Genomic DNA, 22979 nt, shown 5'->3' on the forward strand with positions numbered 1-22979 from the left:
ATTTAATTCTCTCCTTTTGGAAAAAGATTAAACATGCTTCATAAAATATTTCAAATATGCAATAGCTTTCTAAGAATATTTTTCTCTAAAGTACCACACTAAAGTTATTAAACAGTCATACCTGAACATTACTATTTCATAAATTTGCTACCTATAAAAAAGAAAAATTTGTTCTTACTGTTGACGTAACTGGCGGCAACTCTCAATATGAGTAGATGTATTTTGATGCTGAATCCAATCCTATTGTGAAAGGAGAAAAGCACTGAAATTAGAATATTCCTCACACTATGAAATTAGGCTTTTAAAAAATGACACAGGATTCTTTTTTCAAAAATTAACAAATGTAGTTATAAATAACATTTGACTACTCAATAATATTTCACAAAAATAAAGTACCTCCAAACAAAGGTACTTAATACCAAACCTTACTGATGCCATTTTGAAACATTTTAGTATAGAAAACATTTAAAAAATCATACCCATGGATACTCATTTTGAAATCAAATATATTTAACCTTGGAAAAAATAAAAGCATTTTTCAGAAATAATTCATCTTACATATAAAAATACTCCAGAAAACACCAAAAACTCCATAAATAAAATAGTATCTGAAATGGCATCTCAAAAATATAGTATCAATAACTTGTATCTCTAAATTCAAGCTAACAACATCAACAACAAAAAATCCTACCTCTTAGGTCAGTACCATTCCAAACAAGGTACCCACTATATTGATAAAGGATAAGATTAGTAAAAATATGAAAAACTGCTGATTAAATCTAATTTATTTTCAGGATTTAAGGGAAAGTAACACCATTTCAAAGACACAATATCCCTTACATAGAGCTTTACAATGAACAAAATGCTTTTTTAATACATTACTTCATTTATAAATCTGCCCTAAAATTACATTGTGTACCCACAAAACAGCTCCTGGAAGATACATCTGATTAAAATTTTTAGAAAAGACAATGTACAGTTTTCAAAGATAAAGTCCCCCAAGTGAAACAGTTAAAAGCAATGTGTATTATTACTCAATGTTTTATTGTTTCTCCGGCATTTGGATAGGTAAAAAAAAACAACTCAACGGTTCTGTATTTTAAAATGTTCCTTGGAGAAAATGTTATTCACATCCATTTCAAAAACATTTTAATATGTCACTGCTACAAACTAGAAGTTTCCACAGTTAAAACCACAGTTGACACTAATTTTGGAATCTGTCTTGTCAAGAACTATCTGAAGACAAGTGTGTGCTATTTATAATACTCAGCAACAGGTTAGGAAAAACCCTAAACTACTTCATTAAGCCATGAAACTGATTGTGGATTGCAAAAAAGAAATGTCTGCATATCCCGCTCAATGGTACAAATAGAAGCTAGAAGAGATTGGCAGTGAAGAGTCTCTAGTACTGCTGAACCCATGTCTTTGACATTAACTGGACATTGTTTACATCAAACAGACACACTGGCAAATAGTGGTTGGGCATAATTTATTTACACCATAAAGCATTTTATTTGAATAAGTTGCCATCATTTAAAAATCCAGTGATTTCTACCCCCAAATCCAAACTTGCAGCTTTTCTTGAAAAAACAATACTGGATGTATTCTGTATAGCAAGTATCAGCTGATGCTGATACCTGCCCTATTTAAGGCATACTCTCCAGTTCTATACAAACATATATATATATATATATATATATATATATATATATATATATATATGCATATGAATACACACACACATACTCACACCAAGTACTATTTAACAGGCCCACTTCACTCATGATAGCACTTGCTTTAAGCTCAATAAATATACCTATGCCACCCAATTTCCAGACTGTCTAGAGTATCCAGATTAGACAAAAAGGATCCAAACGCAGTACTGCCTCTCTAGAGAAAAAATGATAATTACCTACTAAGCAGGAAATGCTTGTAAGACTGCAGGCTTGAGTAGGCACAGAATCAAACTGTGAAAATACCTACCCATATGAGTTTACTCTATCCTCCAATTATCTCAAAAATCTTTTATGTCAATTAATATTTTCTCAAACTGAATTATTTAAGTCAGAAAGACAGCTTCTAAACTGAGGACAGCCCAAAAGACATAACATCTGAACTAAGCACAGCTCCTTCTCTGACATCTGAACCCCAATTTAGAAAAGAAATACATTTTACAGTCTACTGTTGCCCTTTTCAGGCTATAGTTTTAAAGATTCAGCAGTGGGGGACTATCTGTCAAATGACAATTAGCCACAAAAAAAAAAAAAAGGCAGTTGATACTTTACATTAATTGGCTACATTATTTACAATGTCATATAAATGCATATTTACAAGGTAGCAAGATATATCACACAGAAACAAGAGAAGTTGTTTGTACCACCTATGTTCATGTTCACAAATCCCTATCATGGGGTCATCTAGTAGTAAAGAATTCATTAGTTAGATCCATCATGCTGTTATTAAAAGAAAAGGTGTTTTAAATGGCAATCTCTGTGAATTCTAATGAATCAATTACTAATGATTTATTTTTCAAAGTTTTATTTTTATCATACTAACCCAGACTTTCACCATCTTAAACTTGAAGGAACTAGGGAAGCCTCATATTCAGTGCCCTACCATTATCTTTTCTCATTCTTATTCATCTTGCATACATTTGTCAGATTTATCTCCCTAAAATACACTTTGAACATGTCACTTCATGTACCAAAAACCTTAATTAGCTTCCTAATGCCTTTCACCTCAAGTCTAAATTCCTTAAGCTCACCTCAAGTCTAAACTCCTTAAGCTAAGCTTTTTGAAGGCCTTTGGTACCTACTGTTACTGCTGACATGGAAAATGTCATTCCTCCTTCCCTAGGTATATCTGAAGCCTACTCATTATTTAAGACCTATATTTAACCAACTCCATGAAGTCTTCCTTCCCAAATCCTTCCAGGCCAGATTCAACATAGTTAGTCTCTGTCACTAAATCTTACCCAACTAGTCTTTTGAAGTCAAAAAGTACATTTATACTTTTGGGGGGAGGGGCGCTTTCTTTTTATCTGTATGAGATGATGACGGCAACTACACTTACTACAAAAAACATGGAACGTATCACTAACTCACATGTCATCCTTGTACACGGGGCATGCTAATCTTCTCTCTATTGATTCAATTTTAGGTAAGTGCTGCCAAAGCAAGCATTATTTATACTTCTTTTTAATTATATGCTGCTAAAAACACAATATGTTGATAAATTAATAAAGCTGGCCTGAACCAATATAAGCCTAAAGTCAAGATAGATATATTAAATCTCTCTCCCCTACAGCACATCCAAAAAGTTAAATGCAATCACTGAACCATGTGATGCCCTCTAATTTTTAAAATTCCTTTGGTGTGTAATTTTTCTCTTCAGTGAGACTGTTTAAACTGCTTAAGACCAACATCTTCATTTTATATAGCTCTCATTTCTGCCCAGCATCTAATACAGCCATGTATGAAACTGGTGATCAGTAAATACCTACTGAATAAACGTATACCTTTTCCATTCGACAAAATAAAAAATTTTAAGTTCTTTATTTTAATATACCTTTCTTGGATTCACCATGACTAGTTAAAAGTTCAAATGGAACACAGACAGCCCATTACTTAATTAGGAACTTAGACCAGCACTACTTAAAGGCTAAGTACTATGAATTATTCTGAGATTTTTCAAGATTTGGCTATCTCCCTTGATAGGGACACCAACTATTATTTTACTAGAACTCCACAAATTTGGCTAAAATGAGGAAGAATGTCACTTTCCTTTGCTAGAGTTAACAAAAGCATCAGCTGAAATCTGTGAGTGGATAATAATACAAAGACAATAAAAAAGGGCAGCACTGGAAGTAGAAAAAAAGAGAATTAAACACCTATAGGTTTTTAAACCTATACAAAGTATATAGCCAATGATATGGCATTGAATCAAAGCTTATTCCATAGGAAGTACATTCCTTCCTGACCATTTATAATATAAATCCACAAATCCCATTAGTGAACAGAAGAAACAGTAGTTTCCAAATACATGTAAGTAAGTAAATCATACTGGAGAATTCCTACACAAATCCGCCAACGATTATAGTTGACCCTTGAACACCGGTTTGAAGTGCACGGGTCCACTTACACACAGATTTTTACAGTATACATAAATGTATTTTCTCACCATCTTCTTACTATTTTCTTTTCGCTAGCTTACTTTTATCATAAGAATACAGTATACAATACTATTAACATACAAAACGTATTAACCAACTACCTATGCTGTCAGTAAGGCTTCCAGTCAACAGGCTATTAGTAGTTTTTAAGGAGTCAACTTGGACTTTCAATGGTGCAGGAGTTGGCACCCCCAAGCCCCAAGCTGTTCAAGAGTCAACTGTACTATCAAAAAAGTATATTCTACATTACTCTTCAGCACTTCTATAAAATACTTTCTTCTAATTATACTGACGATAGAGGTACCTAAGGCCTTTTTTATTATTTTAAGATTTTTCTCTCTAAAGTTTACCATTTTACACTATTCTGAGTTGACAGCTAACCCCAAAATAATTATTCTTGACTCAATTTTGCTATGGATTAAGTTTAGGAAGCTCCTTCTCATGAAACACTAAAAATCCTAGTCTAGCTAGAATCAGAAAATATTAAAATTAACATTAACTGTCTTTTAGCCCAACACAGGTAGATACATGCAAGGCTGCAATACACTGTCTCTTGAAAGTGTGCAGTACAAATATTTTATTCCAACTTTTTATATTTTTATAGTAACAGATTCTATTTAAAGTTGACTCATGAGATGTTGTTTTATAAGTCCATGGTTTATGTTATATAAATTTTATGTTGCATGAATTTTCTGAGAGAACTAATCCAAAAGTTCAAAGTACATGGACAAACTAGGTCATGTGCCCAGTCACAAGAATACAGAAAGCCTAACACTCAATCCAGTATTTAGGCCAGGACCATTTAGATTACAACTAAACAGGGAAGTTGCAATCACAAATAATTTCTGCCATGTCCTCAATGCCTAGTTAAGACCAGCACAATATAAAAATTTAGAGGAAATTTGGGCGCTGAGTATCATTATACAGTGATCTTTAAAAACACTCACCTTCAAATGACTACATTCTACGTTACACAGAGAACACAAATGTGGAAATATTCTTGGAGACGCTGCATAATAATCATTCATCATAGAGGGAGTTGGAAGTCTCTTCATCTTCTGGGCATCAGCATGTGAAAACTTTGGTAACCATGATGCTTTCACAATCCCAAAGGGCGACTGAATCGGAATGTCAGCCTCTGACCGGTAATTCTTTTTGCTTCCTCCTGATCCATGTACACTAGATGAATTAATCACTGGTTCATGTGGGATCCGCTCTTGCTGGCTTACAGCTGAAATTAATTCTGATGAAAAAGGTTGCTGGTTCATAGGTGGAGGAATAAGAGACTGATTCATTGTCTGGTTAACTGTTTGGCTAATGGATTGACTGACGGATTTTACTGGTTCAAGGACTGACTGTCCTGAAATGTGTAAGCCTGACATCTTAGTTCCACTCTCAACTGGGAAAAAGGACTGATTATTAGAGGACTCACCGGGGAAGTCCATCTGTCGAAACACATCTTCAACAGGAAACATAGAATTACATATCACATTTGGAGTGGGAACAGAAGCAGAAATGCTCTGCTGTGACCGAAATTCATTCTTGACCTCATCTGTTGGAATTTCAGGATCATAAATACGTACTTCAAGTGGATCTTCTGTGTAGCCATATTTGCTTGCATGCCCATAATCAATCACATTACTTGAAACTGCCTCATTACCAAGCGTTTCTTTATTTCTGCTGTGAGAAGGCAAATTGGGTAATCGACGCCCCATCTTTCGCATTCTTATATCCCTCAAAATTAATGGCATATTTTCAGGGGTTAGCTGTTCATCAGGATAGCGACTGAGTTCTTCTAAATCTTCATTAGATAATCCAAAACTTGCTAAGATACTTGAGGCACTCTCTTTTGTATAGCGGCTCTGCACTTGAGGACTCTGCTCTGTAACCTGTGTTAGACTCTGTTTCACTCCCACTGATGCAGATATATGAGGCTCATCATCCCACCGGCTACCATGAGGCTTCCCCTTCTTTTGTTGAACTTCATGAAAATCCAATTTTTCTTTGGTCAATCTTGGATCAGTTCGGTGTTGAGTTACCTGAACATTCATTCTCTGTGGTCCCATGTTCTGATAAGATTCATGGCCAGCAAATCTGTGCGGAATTCCACGGGCTCTCCCTGCTGGGTAAAATCTTGGAAGACCCATGGATCCAGGCCTCATAAATGGTCCTGGAGGCCTCATCCCAGAAGGGTTAGGTGCTCGTGGCCTCTGAAGTGGAAAGTTTCCTCGAGGATTAAACCTGGGTCTCGACATGGCTATTTTCAAGAAAGCCTGATTTAATAATGTATAAGGTGGTGTTGAACTATGTGAGGCAACGGCATTCAGCTGCTGAAGAGCCAACTGAGTCTTAATCTGAGCAAAGTGTAAAGGAGATGGGCCCAACAGAAGTGGGTTTGCAATGCCCAGGTTCAAGGAATTCACAAGTGGTGCGAAATTTTCCAAGAATAACACAAAGCTGAAAGTTAAAACACAAATATTAGATCATTTTAACTCAAACTACGTCATGAAGTGGGTTCTACAGCCAGTGTAAAGCATTTTGAAATAAAGCCATGAAACCATCCTCCATTCATATACTTTTAGGGTGTTTACGAGAATTGTTAACTTTCCCAAAATGTTCTCTTCTTTTCTTTCCCGAATCCAGAGCACACACCCCAAACCTCAAGCCAGAGTTCATGTACAAAGTGTTGCACTGGGTGCTGTCCTAGGTGCTGAGCGGTAATTACAAATCCTTTTACATAATCTTGAAAAACACTGGGGATTTATTTCATGCTTTGTTACTGGAAAAAAAGAGGAAGTCATTAAAATATTTAGAATGTATTATTCTTAGTATGTACGTTAGGTACGAACCATTAAAACAAAAACTGTAAGCCTAAAATTTTACAAGACCCATTTCTCCAAGACACAGTGTTCCTTGAAATCGTATCTCACAAATTCCATATAGTAATTAGACTATGCTTAAATTTCCATTATTTTTTTTTAAGATTTTATTTATTTATTTGACAGACAGAGATCACAAGTAGGCAGAGAGGCAGAGAGAGAGAGAGGAGGAAGCAGGCTCCCTGCTGAGCAGAGAGCCCGACGTGGGACTTGATCCTGGGACCCCGAGATCATAACCTGAGCCAAAGGCAGCGGCTTAACCCACTGAGCCACCCAGGCGCCCTTAAGTTTCCATTATTAAACAATGTTTCTTTTAAGAAGAAAACTTATCATCAATAACTTGACTATAGTCTGACAAAAGAGTACACAGGAGCATAGACTTATTATAACAGACGACATAATAAGCAAGCACAACCACCAGTCACCTTTCTCTTGGATTCCCTCCAGTGTATAGGCAAATATGTATAAATAATAACAAAGACTAAGTTTATACTATTCATGTGCCAGTGACTGTTCTAAGCACTTTACATGGATTGATTAATTTAATTCTCACAACAACCCCTTCAAATATTAAGTTTTACAGACAAGGACACTAAGGCACAGAAATTAAGTAACTTGAACAGATAATAAATGACTGGGTCAAGATTTGCACTCAAGGTAATTTAACCCCATAACACATGCTCTTAACCACTAATAGATGTGAGCAAAAATATTCTGCAGTTCCAGACACTGTATTAAACTGGTTGCTGTCCAGCCATGAGAGCACAACACAACTCATTCTAACCTGAGTCTCAGAAAAACAGTGATTTAGCTATCATTCAGGACCAAGGTCAGCGACCACCGACCTGGACTTCCTCTCCCAGTTTAAAAAAAAAAAATTTTTAAAAAAGACTATGCCTGTTTACCTACTTTTATACCTGACAGAAATGCAAGGTGGGAAACACGAGGTCTTGAGACATCTACACTTACTGTGAAAATCCACACTACAGATCATATTTGATGATCATCTCTTTCTGGTTCAAGCTACAACTTCACCCATAACTCCACTACATCCTTTTTTAATTTATAATGGTAGTGAAATGTTAATTTGGCTGAGAAATGGGCTTTATCTGGTTAACACACTCCCTTCTAATCATCTGTTCCAATCAAAACAAACAAAATAACTTTGCCCTGGACCATCATGACTTACTTGATTTTACTCAATGGTAAGCCCCCATTTAAACCTTTCTGACCACAAAGGCCCCAAACTTTCTCATTTGTTGCTTGTTCTATTTGGGATTCATACATTTTGTGTTCATATGTGTGGTCTTTTTTTAAACTATCCACTGTCAATTAAAAGCACATGTTTATTGCTGTCTTACCTTCCAAGCATAAACTCTACTCCTTCTTAAAATACCCTCAAATAGGGGCACCTGGGTGGCTCAGTGGGTTGAAGCATCTGCCTTCGGCTCAGATCATGGTCCCACGGTTCTGGGATCAAGCCCCACATCGGGCTCTCTGCTCCGCAGGAAGCCCGCTTCCTCCTCTCTCTCTGCCTGACTCTCTGCCTGACTCTGCCTGCTTGTGATCTCTGCTAAATAAATAAATAAAATCTTAAAAAGAAAAAATACCCTCAAATATTTGTTAACCTGTTTGATCACATCCAGTCATTAACATACCTAGTTAATTTTCAAATCGGAATGAAACACAACAACAAAAATTACACAAGCTTCTAATTCAACAGATACAAGCAGCAGACACAAGTTTAGCAAACAATGAAATGATATCCGAATTGTGTTGATAATGTTCATTTATAACAAACTCCAGGTCTTTTTAGACAACAGCCATACGAAACTGTGCCTGTTTTCCATAAAATAGAATTATTTCCAAGAAAACTCTGTCTTACATAAACAGTTTGTCATCTAGTTACTCAAAATGTTTCAGCACCGTTTTCCTTAACTGGTGAGGACTCTTCCCACAACATCAGGAACACAAACTCTCCCAAGTACTGTTTCTCCCCCATAAGGAAATCAAAAAGAACAGATTTCAGTCATCTACCTCCACATGGAATTGTGAACAAGGTATCATTTAGAGGTATGTAAGTCCTAAGTTCTTTAAAGGAAAAAACTTACCTACATATTTCCTAATGGGTCTATGATATATGTTTATAGACTGTAAGAGAGCAGCCCTTCACAAACTGTATTCTGCAGAAATATCCTATTAAGACTGTAGGTCTTCCACAAATTCCCTGGTCAAGAAAGTCTAAAATGCATGCACTAGCTACTCTTCCTAGAGAGACATGATGCTTACTGTACATTAAAGGCTGTATGATGCTGTTGTTTATTTAAAAACTTCATTTTGGGGGCGCCTGGGTGGCTCAGTGGGTTAAGCCACTGCCTTCGGCTCAGGTCATGATCTCGGGGTCCTGGGATCGAGTCCCGCATCGGGCTCTCTGCTCAGCAGGGAGCCTGCTTCCTCCTCTCTCTCTCTGCCTACTTGTGATCTCTCTCTGTCAAATAAATAAATAAAATCTTAAAAAAAAAAAAACCAAAACTTCATTTTGTGCTTCCTAAACTTGAGTATTCTTCATGCTTATACTCAGAGGTGATATTTCAAATATTTAGTAACTGGTAAAGCACAGCAAGGAACAATTATAACAGTAACTTGTGACTTACAGTATGCAACCAGGGTCCTGAGCCCCTCCTTTCTCTACCCCCCTTAAGCTTTTAGTTGCTATAGCATAAGGTGGGGAGTTGGGGAGAGGAGGACAGTCCTCAGGAAGGGACTAAAAGAGTGGGAAAAGTGGAGGTCTGCCCTTGGGGCAGAATTATTTCCACTGCCATTATCTATATCAGTGTTGTAGTCACGAATATCAGTCCTGAAAGATTCAAGATTCATAGAACAGTTTGGAATATAAATGAAGAGAATTAGAAGGCCTTTCCCTAATTGAAATTTCAACTCTCAGTAAGCAGAGATCTGGGTTGTTTGCATTTTTAGCCTTAAAACACACACGTGTGCACACACACTAGATGTCCTATCTCGTCTGACATGTAGTGAGTGACTTACATGGTTGAGTCCCAATGTGAAATCTAATGAGGACAAAGCAGTCCTGGCTCTCCCAAAGAGGCTGTCTTCCCTTCTCTCTTGGTAAGACAAGTTAGGGGCTTAGTCATAGTTATATATGAAGCATTCTGATTCCAGGACCTACTGTTGGCTAGAGGTAAGAAAGTTTCTCTCCAGATATGTGTATCCTGGAAAATCTATCATTATAAGCAAACATCACTCTTTCAATAGCTCTCTTTAACTAACCTCCCTTCTAAGAACAAGTTTAATCCTTCTGAACTTTAAGCCAACACTTTTAACTTTTATCCCAAGACTCCTTCTGGATTTAAGACCTATTCTAAGTATATTTTCATTTTAGATTGCATTTAGTTACTATTTTCAGACACTGATTGACTGATGTAAAATCATCAAACACATTCTTATGCTACCACTATCACTTTTAATCCTGGTAGAAAAGTTTCTGACAAAGTAGTCCATCAAACATCACTAAAAAGAGGAATTATGATAAATTACTTTACTATACATGTATAGTAAAATTATAGTATAGTATAAGTTACTATACTATACTAACATATGATAAATTACTATACTATACATGCTCAGCTGTCTCTAGTTCTATTTCCACTACAGTGGAAATTTTCACTACAGTGACATGAATGTTAAGCGTGAAGCATGAAACACAATGCTCAACACTGGTAAGAACTGACAGAGACTATTTTTAAAATATACGAAAAAGTATGCCTACAATGCATATGCCAAGTAACAGATCTTCCATGGCTAAAAAAACATTAAGTAACTTTATGAGTTTTCTGTAAATGAAATTTAAGGAGTACACCCATATTTCATTTGCATAATTGTCTTTTTATTTTTTAAGTGTAAGCATATTTCCTAAATGATTAAAAAATCATTTAGGAAAGTTATGGTTTAGTCTCTCTTAAAACTATCATTCACATTAACTACAAACAAAACGTTTTGATTAAAAAGAAGCTGGTAATTGTAGTTCAAGCGTTCCATTTATAAAGTATTACAAACTTTCCTTTTGCAGTTATATAATTTTCAAGCTTCATTTCTTCAACTCTAATGTAAAGACAGGCAAGCCCCACCGATCAGCATCCTTTCCTTTGTTGCTTAACTTGTCTCCCCTTTGTTTAAACTTCAGCCCTACCAAAAATGCCTCGGAAATGCTCAACGCAAATGCTAATCACTAAATGAGGCATAGAAATTTATCACCTCAACAGATTCAGAAGAATAAAATTCAAAATCAACTATCGGATCTTTCAAGATACCTAAAAAAATTCTAGGTACGCCTCAAAACTTAGAGAAACTGTCTTAACATAAATATGTCACAGTAACTTCAAACCCAACTCTTATTCACCCACTAAACAAATACTTTAACAGTGCTGATCTTCATGGGGAAGTAGCAAGCTATTAAGCCAGAACAGAACCCTTCCTTTATAAAGCTAATGCTCCACTTTTTAAGATGGAGTTAGTGTCTCATAAGAACCAGAGAAACCAAAATGATAAAATACAGTTAGAAATTTGGATATTTCCCTTTTCACAGCTCTCCAATTAAGAGGGTTTGCAAAGACTGGAGATTGGTCAAATAAACTATGTTACACCATATTTTGCACCTGTAAAAAGGAGTATTAAATATCCTTGGTGGGACATACCCTAAGGATAATAACTAGTACATAAAACCCTCCAAATTGTTTTCCTCTTTTTTAATTGGCATATGGACAAAACGTAAAATGCTGATTAAAGATAAAATATCCACATAATAGTATTACTTATATAGATATAGTATTACCATCACATATGTCTAAAGTCAAGCTGGTATCTAAACCAAAAATAGCAAATATAAGAGAATCCTTGTTCTCCAAAATCTGCTACTACAAAAAACCCAAAGGGTTTCACCAACAGTGGCATTCAGTTACAGTTATTTGTAAATTCTGGTAATATCACAGAATTTTTACAAAGTAACAAGTGACAGCCAAAACTCTGAACAAATGCCTGACACAGTAAATATAATCTTTATTAACTATAACTATTAGGGAATATGCCATTTTCTGGATAACTGAGCTTTAGCCACAAAAAGGATGGTTCACCTACAGTAATTTATGAAATCACTAAACTAACTCTGAAAAACCAGAGTTAAGATCTGAGTCTTTCATATTAACACCGCTTTAAAAACAACTATAACTAAATATTAATACTTAAAAACAAATTTTATTCCTATCATATAAGTAACATATGCTTTTCATAGAAAATAAAAAGTAGTATATTAAATCCTTACCACTAAAACCATGATCCTAGAATGAACTAGTATTTTGATTTAATTTCTTTCAGGTTTATGTGAATACACACATGAATGAGAAGGGCAGGAAAATACACCAAACTTTACTGTATGAAATTAGAAATACAGTTTTCAGTTAACATTTTATTTTCCTATATTAAGTATCTTTTAAAAACCAGGATATTTACTTGTCACGAAACATTATGAAATCCTCAAAAAATTCTATTATTGTGATAAGTAGCAGTTAACTCTTTTCTATGCCCCTTTAAAAACCGAAACATGCCACTCTGAAACAACAAATATTCAATAAAATGTCAAACATAAAAATTCTTTTAGAAACACTTAATAGAAACTGACCTCTGAGGCAGGCATGCAGAAATGGCTTGATGGATTAAAAATATATTGACACTAGATCCCATAAATTCCTTCTGAGATGTTCACCACCATGGAAAATCAAACACTGCCTGTTATTCTAACATAATCTTTTGGAAGAAAGATAGTCCTTTATTTTCTGCTAAAGATACTGTTAAAGAAACCAGATACTGTTAAAGATACTGTTAAAGAAACCAGAAATCTAAAAATCTACAAGTATCATCAAAAATTAGTCAGCCTGATCATAATGGCTCCATTAGCCATAATGAAAAATTTATATCAAAACCCAAAGGTGAACTTTACAAAGCACTTTAATATTCATTATCTACCTGGAACCTCACAACCACACAGTGAGCAAGGGAATCCCAGTTTTTACAGATTAACTGAAGCCTCAGGACTGAGTTGCAAGACCATAACTAGAATCTACTTCCTCTCTGTATTTTTCCATACAATATTCTAGATACATAAAATGTAAATTTTATTGCTTTGCTTTTTCTCATTGTTAAAAAAGTAATAAATGTTCATTACCACCCCCCCAAAATAAAGAAAAATTACCCTCATGACATACAGAAGCGTTTTTTCTATAACTTTAACATAAAGGAAAACCAACCACTGACTTTTCCAGATATATACATCTTGCTGGAGTGACTGCCAACATATAAATCCACTTTTCTACCTAAGAATATGGGTATTACACTGGCCAGTTAATATAAAAGAGAGTACTTATCTTTCTACGCTTTACTCAGTTTAAATGTCACTCAATCTGCTAATCTCTTCTACTATACAGATGGATCCATTAGCCAACTGTTTCCTACCGCAAATTGTGTCCCTTCATGTCTCACAGAAGGTAAGTCATAACTCTGACGGTATCACAAGTTTGGCTGGACAATATCACTAAAACTTAAAATGCCAAAATGTGGTACACTCAAAGAAACTGTCAAAAAAGAAACAGAAAGAAAAAATAAGCAGACGATTAGAAACATCATTTGATATCATGGAGGGCACCACAAACTTCACGGTCACCTGAGCAGGCTGATAAACATGATTCCATATATTTAAAAAAAAAAAAACTCAACTTGCTAACGCACAATGCCAAGAACAGATCACCATGAGAACCATGCATTAACCATCCCATATAGCAATGATTTAATAGTTAACTATTTCCAGGAAAACAATTTTTTTTAGATTTTATTTATTTGACAGAGAGAGACAGCACAAGCAGGCAGAGTGGGAAAGGGAGAAGTGAGCTTCCTGCTGGGCAGGGAGGCTGATTTGGGGCTCCATCCCAGGACCCTGGGATCATGACCTGAGCGGAAGGCAGATGCTTAATGACTGAGCCACCCAGGTGCCCCAGGAAAACAACTTTTTGATAAACAGGATGAATATAATTATATGTACTTTTTTAAAAAGTACTGCATACATAAATGGATCTTGAGAGACCACTCTGTATTCGTAGTAAATGATGCCTCACTGAGAAGTGCTTTGGTGGGCCTGGTTACCTTGCTACCCTCAAGAAATGTAATGCATTAATCAAAGAGAACTGTCTAATCCAAGATGGAATAAAAAAATCTCTCCTGGGACTGTTTTTAAAACTAGAAATGAGAAAAGTGGTGGATGTTGATAAAACTCATATGCTACCAATAGCATTTTTACTGCCTCAGTGAGAAAACACAACCACGGAAACAAAATAAAGCCAATGTAACAGAGGTCAGCAGGCCCAAGAAGTAAATACAGTATGGAAGACATTCACTACCCAGATGCAACCGTTCTGAGGCATAACTGTATTCCTGCCTTCCTTGCAATTAGGCTGTTCACATTCATGAAGCGTACAGGCCAAAATATGTCTGTCTCTGCCTAAAATGAGTTTCTAGAATCTTTGATTAAGCATACCTAAACTATCTGGTCAAATGCCTTAAAATGCTAAATTCCTTTAAGTCTTCACAAAGCATAAAAAAGCATATATATCATGTACCTTTTTTTTTTTTTTTTGAAGCTTTTATTTACTTGACATGAGAGCTCGCGTGCACAAGAAGGGGGAACAGAAAAGATAGAGGGAAAAGCAGGCTCTCCACTGAGCCAGGGATCATGACCTGAGCCGAAGACAGACGCTTAATGGACTGAGTCACCCAGGCACCCCAATATGTTATATTTTGTATAAAAAAAAGAAAATAAGAAAACACATATGTTTGCTTGCAGTCACAAAAAGAAACACAGGTAGGATAACAGAAACAAGCTGATTACCTATATGGGATACTGGACAGAAAGGACTTAAAGAAAATGGGAATATTTCATGGAGTACATCTTATTATACAGTCTGACTTTCAGAAGCATGTTAACAACCAACACTTATTTAAATTAAAACAAGGATGGAAGGACGCCTGGGTGGCCCAGTGGGTTAAGCCGCTGCCTTTGGCTCAGGTCATGATCTCAGGGTCCTGGGATCGAGTCCCACATCGGGCTCTCTGCTCAGCAGGGAGCCTGCTTCCTCCTCTCTCTCTCTGCCTGCCTCTCTGCCTACTTGTGATCTCTCTCTGTCAAATAAATAAATAAAATCTTTAAAAAAAAAAAAAAAAAAAAAACAAGGATGGAAGAAGGTAAAAAATCTAAAATTGAAAGCAAACTAGTCATTTTTCAAATGCATACTATAACCCACTTAAAAAACTGATGCATGTAACTTACAAACCCCCTATTTGCTTTATATATCCTCTGTTTTAGAGGAGTTAGGAAAAAGGGGAGAACTACAATAAATTCTTACTCTTTTTAGGAGTTTGTTTTGGGGAGATTTTTTGGTAATGATAGAGCTGAAGCAATTCTTAAATTACTTTAGATATGTTACAGGATTAAGCAAATAAGTAAATATTTGATAGTCTTGGGAGCCAGGGCTTTCACTGTGCAAGACAAGATATATATATATGAAATGAGAAAAAGAAAAACTGGACAATAAATTATAAACCACTGAAAAAAACAAAAGTCTGTAACTCCATAGCAATCAAACACTGCAAATGTAGAGTACTGACTTGAAAAATCATCATTTTGTAACCATAATAGTAAAGATTGGTTCAGACAAAAATATCTGTGCATGTTAAATCTAGAGGAAATTTTAATAAGTAGGACATCTGCATAGTATTAAAATGTCTCTCCACCAATCAATTAGTTCTGGGAGGATAGGGAAGAAATCAAATATTTTGACCAAATGTGTTATCAAACGTATTATCATTCATGGCAGACAGATGGACATCATGCACCTCCAGATTTGATACCATGGGGGACCCAGCACCACTTATGTGATTTTTCTGGCCAGGGACACATAATCTGAATCTAATCAAGAGGAAACATTAGATAAATCCAAAATGAGAAATGTTCTATTACCAAAAAAAAAAAAAAAAAAGGAAAGAAAGAAAGCAGGCTGTACTTTTCAAAAATGTCAACTTTACGAAAAACAAAGAAAGGTTATAGGAAATGTTCCAAAGTAAAAAAGACTAATGGATGTAACAATTAAAAATACAGTTATCTGACCCTAGACTGATTCTGTACTGGAAAAACAAAACAAAACAAAAAAAACATAAAGTGTTATAAAGAACACTACTGAGTCAACTGACAAAATCAGAAAATGGTCAAGAATTTTATCAATGTTAAATTTATTGAGGTTGCTAACTATACTCTGACAACAAAGGAAAATACTCCGTCCTTAGGAAATAAACTAAAGTTAAGGAGTACAATAATATGCAATTACTCTCAATCAGTTCAGGAAGAAAAAAAATCACATGTGTCTATGCGTGTAAAAATGGAAGAGGGGACGTAGGGACAGACAGGGTATTCCTACCAAAGATTTAATTAATTCGAAAGTTCATGACCCAACCTTTCAGTCCAACACCAGACTAACCCCTTATTTATATACGAAGTCAAAAAAAAAAAAAAAAAAGACTCCAAGTATGGCAACAGGCAGAAAACATGCAACACAATAAAAGAGCATCAGCCCTAAACACATCTTTGTTTTTCTTTTTCTACATCCTGCTCACTCCCTATTGACTATTAGTCAGCCCATTATGCAATTCAAAACAATCTCATCTTTGGGGACATTTCAACTAATCTGATGATATCCACCCTGCTAGGAGGGGTGCCAGTGAATTACTTCATGCAAAATTGGTTAACTCCCGTAAGTAAAATTTAACACTAATGTAGCATAGTGTTTTCTAACAAGTTAGACCTTAGATTCAGTGTATTAATTCTGGTCCTGCTGAGTGCTAAAAAAGTGACCTTCAGCAAGCTGGTTAACCCAAGCCTCAGTTTCATCATGTGAAAAATGGGAATAAAAACAACACCCACTGCAGAATGGTGATTATACTTTTAGGGGCCTGGGTGGCTCAGCTGGTTAAGCAACCAGTTCTAGGCTGCCTCTTAATTTCGCCTCAGGTCATGATCTTAATGTCCTGAGTTAGAGCCCTCCCTCAGGCTCTGCACTCAGCAGAGTCTGCCTGAGATTCTCCCCCACCTCTGCCCCTCCAAAATAAATTAATAAATCTTTTTTTTTAAATTATACTTCCTGACTCACAACAGGTGCTGCTCAGAAACTGTTAAGATAGTAAACAAAATGCTTTACTTAAGAAGTAGGTAGGTATCTGTTTCTTTTATTAAGACTTGGGTTATTTCTGAAAATGTCAAGATAGCTGAGATAGAAATAAAATTAGCACATGTATATACACACTGTGAGTGTGGTATATGAGACATAACTGGGGAAATTTGAATACCGGCATTAAGGAATTATCATTTTAGCAGTGATAAGCATGTTTTTCTCTAAATATTGTAGAGAAAAATTCTGAACTATAAATTGAATGATATAGGATTTGATTAAAAATAATAGGGTGGAAGGTAGAGACATGACCACTAGCTTGCAATTACTGAAGCTGGGCAATAATTACATGGGTTAACAATTACATAATACTCTCTGCTTTTGCATATTTTTAAAATTTTCCATAATATAAACTTTTCTAAAGAAATGAAGACATTCAAAAGAAATTAAGACTGGAACAAGAATTATTTTGGTATTCAAGGGATTCAAGAGTTGAAAATAACCCAAAATATATAAATGCCCAAGGTAACCACAAAGAAAATACCAAAATATGTGTACCTCAAAACCTTCCTGTCCTCCCTAAACTCTTCTCAGGACAAAACCCTTGCTCTTGGGGCCCCTGGGTGGCTCAGTGGGTTAAGCTTCTGCCTTCCCCCGAGGTCATGATCTTAGGGTCTTAGGATCGAGCCCCACGTCGGGCTCTCTGCTCAGTGGGGACACTGCTTCTCTCTCTCTCTCTGCCTGCCTCTCTGCCTACTTGTGATCTGTCAGATAAATAAAATCTTAAAAAAAAAAAAAAACCCTTCCTTTGACCCTTGCTGACCATTATAATAGCTATGTTTTATTTCTACACCTCATCTTCCTCCTTTCCATTGTTATCTTCCAAATAGCTGTTTTCATTTTCATTCTCAGCCACAAATTTCAAACTATTATAACTATATAAAGTTAAAGTAATTAAGGAGCAAGTAATGTTGAATACAAACAGGGCCTTATTGGCTTTAGCCACAAATAAAATTACTTTCAAAACCTGTCGATCTAAACCACCACATGCCAACATTCAGTAGCTCCTCTTTCCTTGCAAAACAGCCCAATGTTACTGGGTACCCATACTGGAAGCACTGATTCTTAGTATATAAAGCATTTTATGAGGAATTTGGACAGATTTATTCAAACTTTATGACCAGTACACATTAAGTCATGCTAGAAAGAGCACAATTTGGACTCCAAGGGCTAGATAGGTTCTTACCTAGGCTCTGGTAACTACTAGCTGAGTTCATTCACTCAACACAGGAGCATGGAGCCCGGGGACAGATACAAAGATGAACGTAACAATCATATAAATAAATGGTTACAATATATTTGGTAAGTGCTACAAGAGAGGTACATACAAAATGTACATTTATACCAAAATTTTAATGAAATATTAGATGATTTTTCAACTGCCAAATTCTATCAATTTAATCTGAATTCCTTTAAGCCTCTTTTTAACTAAAAGGGAATATCCACAAGAAACAATCTTTTATCAAAAGATGCTGCCTGAAACTTAAACACTTGTAATAAAAGTATCAGCTAATATTTATTAAGCACCTAGTATATGCCAAAGTATACGGGCTTTCTGTTCATTGTCTCTTTCAAGTCTCACAACAATCCCAAGCAGGAAGTAGTATTATCACCAATTTACAGGTAAGGAAACAAAAGTTTAGAAAGAATAAAGTAACTTACCCAAAACCTTAGACATTCAGTAAGGGAAAACAACAGACATCTGAATCCAGATCTCCTGATTCCAAAGCCTATTCTCATTTCACTAAACTATTTGTCTCGCATTTTCTTTCACTACATAAAAAATTTCCAGAGATCACCTTAAGAGCACCGGAGAGAAAATCTTTATGACAACCATGAAGTACAAAGTGATCTTTGATTTTTAATAAGCATTTTTTTAAACAAGAGTATCTGCTATATACACTCTCCAAGACAAAAAGATTATAATACTAAAATATAACCAATATGCAGGGTAAAAAATATGTGACATGAATAAATACATTCTGAAAACTAGTTAATAGAAACTAATGAGATTTTGTGACGTCTTCCAACTGTTTTATCTTTCCCCTTAGCAGATAGCAACAATGAAGCAGGGAACGGCCCAGCATATTTTACTGTATTAACAGGATGGATTCCACACAATTTTTTAAAAGTGCATATTACAAAATATGCATAAGAGCCGTATAAGAAACGTTGTCAAATTAAAAAAAAAAAAAAATGCAACATAAGCTAAGTCTAGAATGCCTAATAAAATTAAAGCTATGTTGAAATAATGTAAATTATGCACTTATTTTTCCATATAAACTCATTAATCATTTTTTGGAAATTAATTTTTCTGATTTAGCAATACTAATTGCAAATCTGAATCAGCAAATATCCCCAATAAATAAATCAACCCTTTAAAACAAATGGGGGGTGGGGGGGGGGGCGGGAAACGACGAAGAAATTTTTTTGTGCACAATTCCAAAGCCGGTTAGGAAAAAAAAAAAAAAAAAAAAAAATTGAATCAACTTCAGTTGCCGGATCCTGTTAACAAGTTTTTCTTCAAAAAGCCATCAGATTAAAATAGGGTTCCACACCTCCCCAATTTTCTCCTTAGAGTAAATCTTGAGAAAAATTAGCTAGAGGCAGCCGTCATTGTCTAGTTCAATTAAAGATTTTGTACTAACGTTAAGTCTCCCTCATTCGCAATTATCTCAAACAACAAAAGATCCGTTTCAAACGTCCTCAAGGGCTGAACTGTGCGTTATACACTCTCCCCCCAGCTTTAACAGAACGGGGCTCAGCCTAGGAATCATACACAAACCATTAACGATCGGTATTCCGATTCCTTGGAGAAATTTGTAAGTAAGTATCAGAATCGTTTGTGAGCCCTCCGTATCCCGCACAGAGGTGACATTTTCTTTGCTTTCAAGGCTGCAAAAGGCAGGCACAAGAGACAGCGACAGCAAAAGCCGCTGGATCTAATATTCCCCCCTTCACCCCAACTCCCTCTCCCCCAGGCCCAAACACAAACATGCTCTTCTCTGCACGCTTCTTGCACAACGCCGCTCGCCAGGGGGTTTAGCTCCAGCTCCGCCGCCTCTCTTCCTGGCCCGACAGAAATGGTTACTCCCTCCTCCGTGCTCCCGCACCACCGCTTCCTCTGGCTGTCAGGCCTGGCGCGGCCTCGGCAGGCCCTGAGCCGATGGGGAAGGGGCCGCCACGGCGTTGCCAAAGGGCTGTCCTCATTCCTCCGCCCAGTGCACCCGCCGTCGGGTAGCTCTTCCTGAAGCAAGGTCCCAGCGCAGTTACCCGACCCGGCCCTCCAGAGCAGCGAAGTGAACCGACGCGGTAGCGGAGCAGCCAAGCTTCCCTTCCCATCCCGGGGGTCCCCCAACCTCCTCCCGCCCCCGCCGCCTGCCCGCCGCCATTTTGTGCGCAGCCGCTGCGACACAGATACAATAGTCGGCCCGGACCGCACGGGAAAGGCTCAGGACCCCACGCTTTGGGCTCCCGCCTTCCAGCCCCCTACACCCCACAAGGCAGCAGTCCTACCTATGCCTACCCGACTAACAGCCGGATCCCATTTGTGCCCCACACAGTTTAGCACTCAGCCTCCAGTCTCGACGCCGAAGAAGCTACCGCCTCCAGAGAACTGCACGCATGCGCGCCTATCGAGCCTTTGCGAGCCCTCATCTGCTCCCGGCGCCTGCGTACCGCTGGCACCGCGCTCGCCAGGAGGCACGAGAACGGAGCCTGAGTAGCTTGTTTCCGAAAGGGGGCGCTCTTGGGCGTAGCGTTCCCGGAGCCCAGCGTGTCCTTAGGCACCCGTTGTCAATTCCTCTACCTGCTCTCTACCTGTCCTATCCATATGATGCGCAAACTATAAGACCCGTGTTTTCTCGCCTCCGTGATGTCTTCCCTGAACATTTTTGCCTTCAGTAATATCTTGCACTGGATATCATAATACTTTGTATGGTTAGGAGTTTGCCTGCCTTTAAGCTCTCGCCTTATATCTATTTTTGCCATTCTATAGCGGTGATGTGATGTATATCACGGCCACTGAAAATGTCAGAAAATTAGAAGGCTGTTGAAGCTTATTAACCTAAAAGCTTAACACTCTAAAAATCTTTCCATGTGTCATTTCACAATCAAAATACCTCCCTTTGTGATAGATATTCATAACCTTCAATTGGTTTGAAAGAACTTGAATAACTCAAGGTTACTCTACTACACCAACATAAAGGCTCAATCATTGGGCAAAAATCTGGCAAAATTCCCAAGTCTCGCCTATGGATACCACACAAATCACACCACCTAAGTCTCATGTATCAGTTACCAAGCAGATGTATATTATTCTTTCTTTCCTATTCTTATAAATATTTTATTTATTTGACAGAGAGAGAGAGATCACAAGTAAGCAGAGAGGTAGGCAGAGAGAGAAGGGTTGGCGGGGGGGGGGGGGGGGGGGGGGGAGCCGGCTGCCTGCTGAGCAGAGAGCCCTCTGTGGGGCCGGATCCCAGGATCCTGAGACCATGACCTGAACTGACCGCAGAGGCTTAACCCTCTGAGCCACCCAGGCACCCTCACTTTCTTTTCTTTTCTCCTTTCTTTTCTTTCTTTCTGTTCTTTCTTCTTTTCTTTCTTTTTCACAGAGATGTATTTCTTTTATTCATGTTAAAATACATAGAAAAAGAGAATACATAGAATATATAGATACAGATATCTATATAGAATATATACAGAATAATATAGAATATAGATAGAACGTATAGAATATACAGAGAATATATATAAAAGAAAATACATAAAATCTATCTTACCCGATTTTCATTTCAAATTAAAAATACTGCAGAGGCAGCAAACCAAAAACAACAAAGAGAAAGCCAACAAGCCAAGTCCACATAACCAATGTTAAAGCTGCAAGTGTTTTCTTCCATACATTTCTATATATTCATACTAACATACACAAATGTGTTATTTGCATGCAATGGGAAATGTTCTTTTTCTTTTTTGCCAAAAACTTGACATTAGCCTGCTAGTTCCTTTTCTGATTACTGGAATTTCTCCAAGTAGATCCCCTTTCTTAAATAGTTGTGCAATATTCATAGCATGGCTCCATCATCAATTATTCAACCTGTTGACACTGAAGTTGTTTTTAGTCTTTCTGACACTCTAAACATTGGTGATACATAAACAGTCTTACCAACTGATATTTTTATTTCTAAAGGCTAGAATCCCCAGAGTTAGACATCTATATTAAAGATATATATATATATATATATATATTATATATGTGTAGTTGGATTTAATTCTATTAGATATTGTCAGAATGCTTTTTGAAAAGTTTATCCGAAGTCCCACTTCCACCAGATGCATAGGAAAATGATCATTTCTCCACAACCTCACTTATTTCTCTAAACTCTGAAATGACTTAAGTATCATGGAACATGTCCATTCTTTAAAAGTTGGTGTAGGGGCGCCTGGGTGGCTCAGTGGGTTAAGCCTCTGTCTTCGGCTCAGGTCATGATCTCAGGGTCCTGGGATCGAGTCCCACATCAGGCTCTCTGCTCAGCAGGAAGCCTGCTTCCTCCTCTCTCTCTCTCTGCCTGCCTCTCTGCCTACTTGTGA

General features: G+C 36.9%; 1 protein-coding gene across 15 annotated transcripts in view; it reads right to left on the reverse strand.

Moving 5' to 3' along the window:
* ZNF638 (zinc finger protein 638) overlaps positions 1 to 21063 on the reverse strand; it is an 81650-nt gene extending 60587 nt beyond the window's left edge. For 4 of the 15 annotated variants that reach the window (XM_082744017.1, XM_082744013.1, XM_082744015.1 and 1 more), the window contains exons 1-2: positions 20914 to 21018; positions 179 to 240 (exon numbers count right to left, since the gene is read on the reverse strand). Coding sequence is in view for 8 of the 15 variants with exons in the window: in XM_082744020.1 (XP_082600146.1) it covers positions 179 to 240; positions 5119 to 6426 (1370 nt within the window). In the remaining 7 variants the exon portion in view is untranslated. Of the gene's footprint in view, positions 1 to 178; positions 241 to 5118; positions 6629 to 20903 lie in introns of all 15 variants that reach the window. The other 11 variants (XM_082744020.1, XM_082744018.1, XM_082744019.1 and 8 more) reach the window with 9 other exon arrangements.
* Between the last annotated feature and the right edge of the window lie 1916 nt (positions 21064 to 22979).

The sequence above is a fragment of the Mustela nivalis genome (genome assembly GCF_964662115.1).
Source record: "Mustela nivalis genome assembly, chromosome: 8".
NCBI lineage: Eukaryota > Metazoa > Chordata > Mammalia > Carnivora > Mustelidae > Mustela > Mustela nivalis.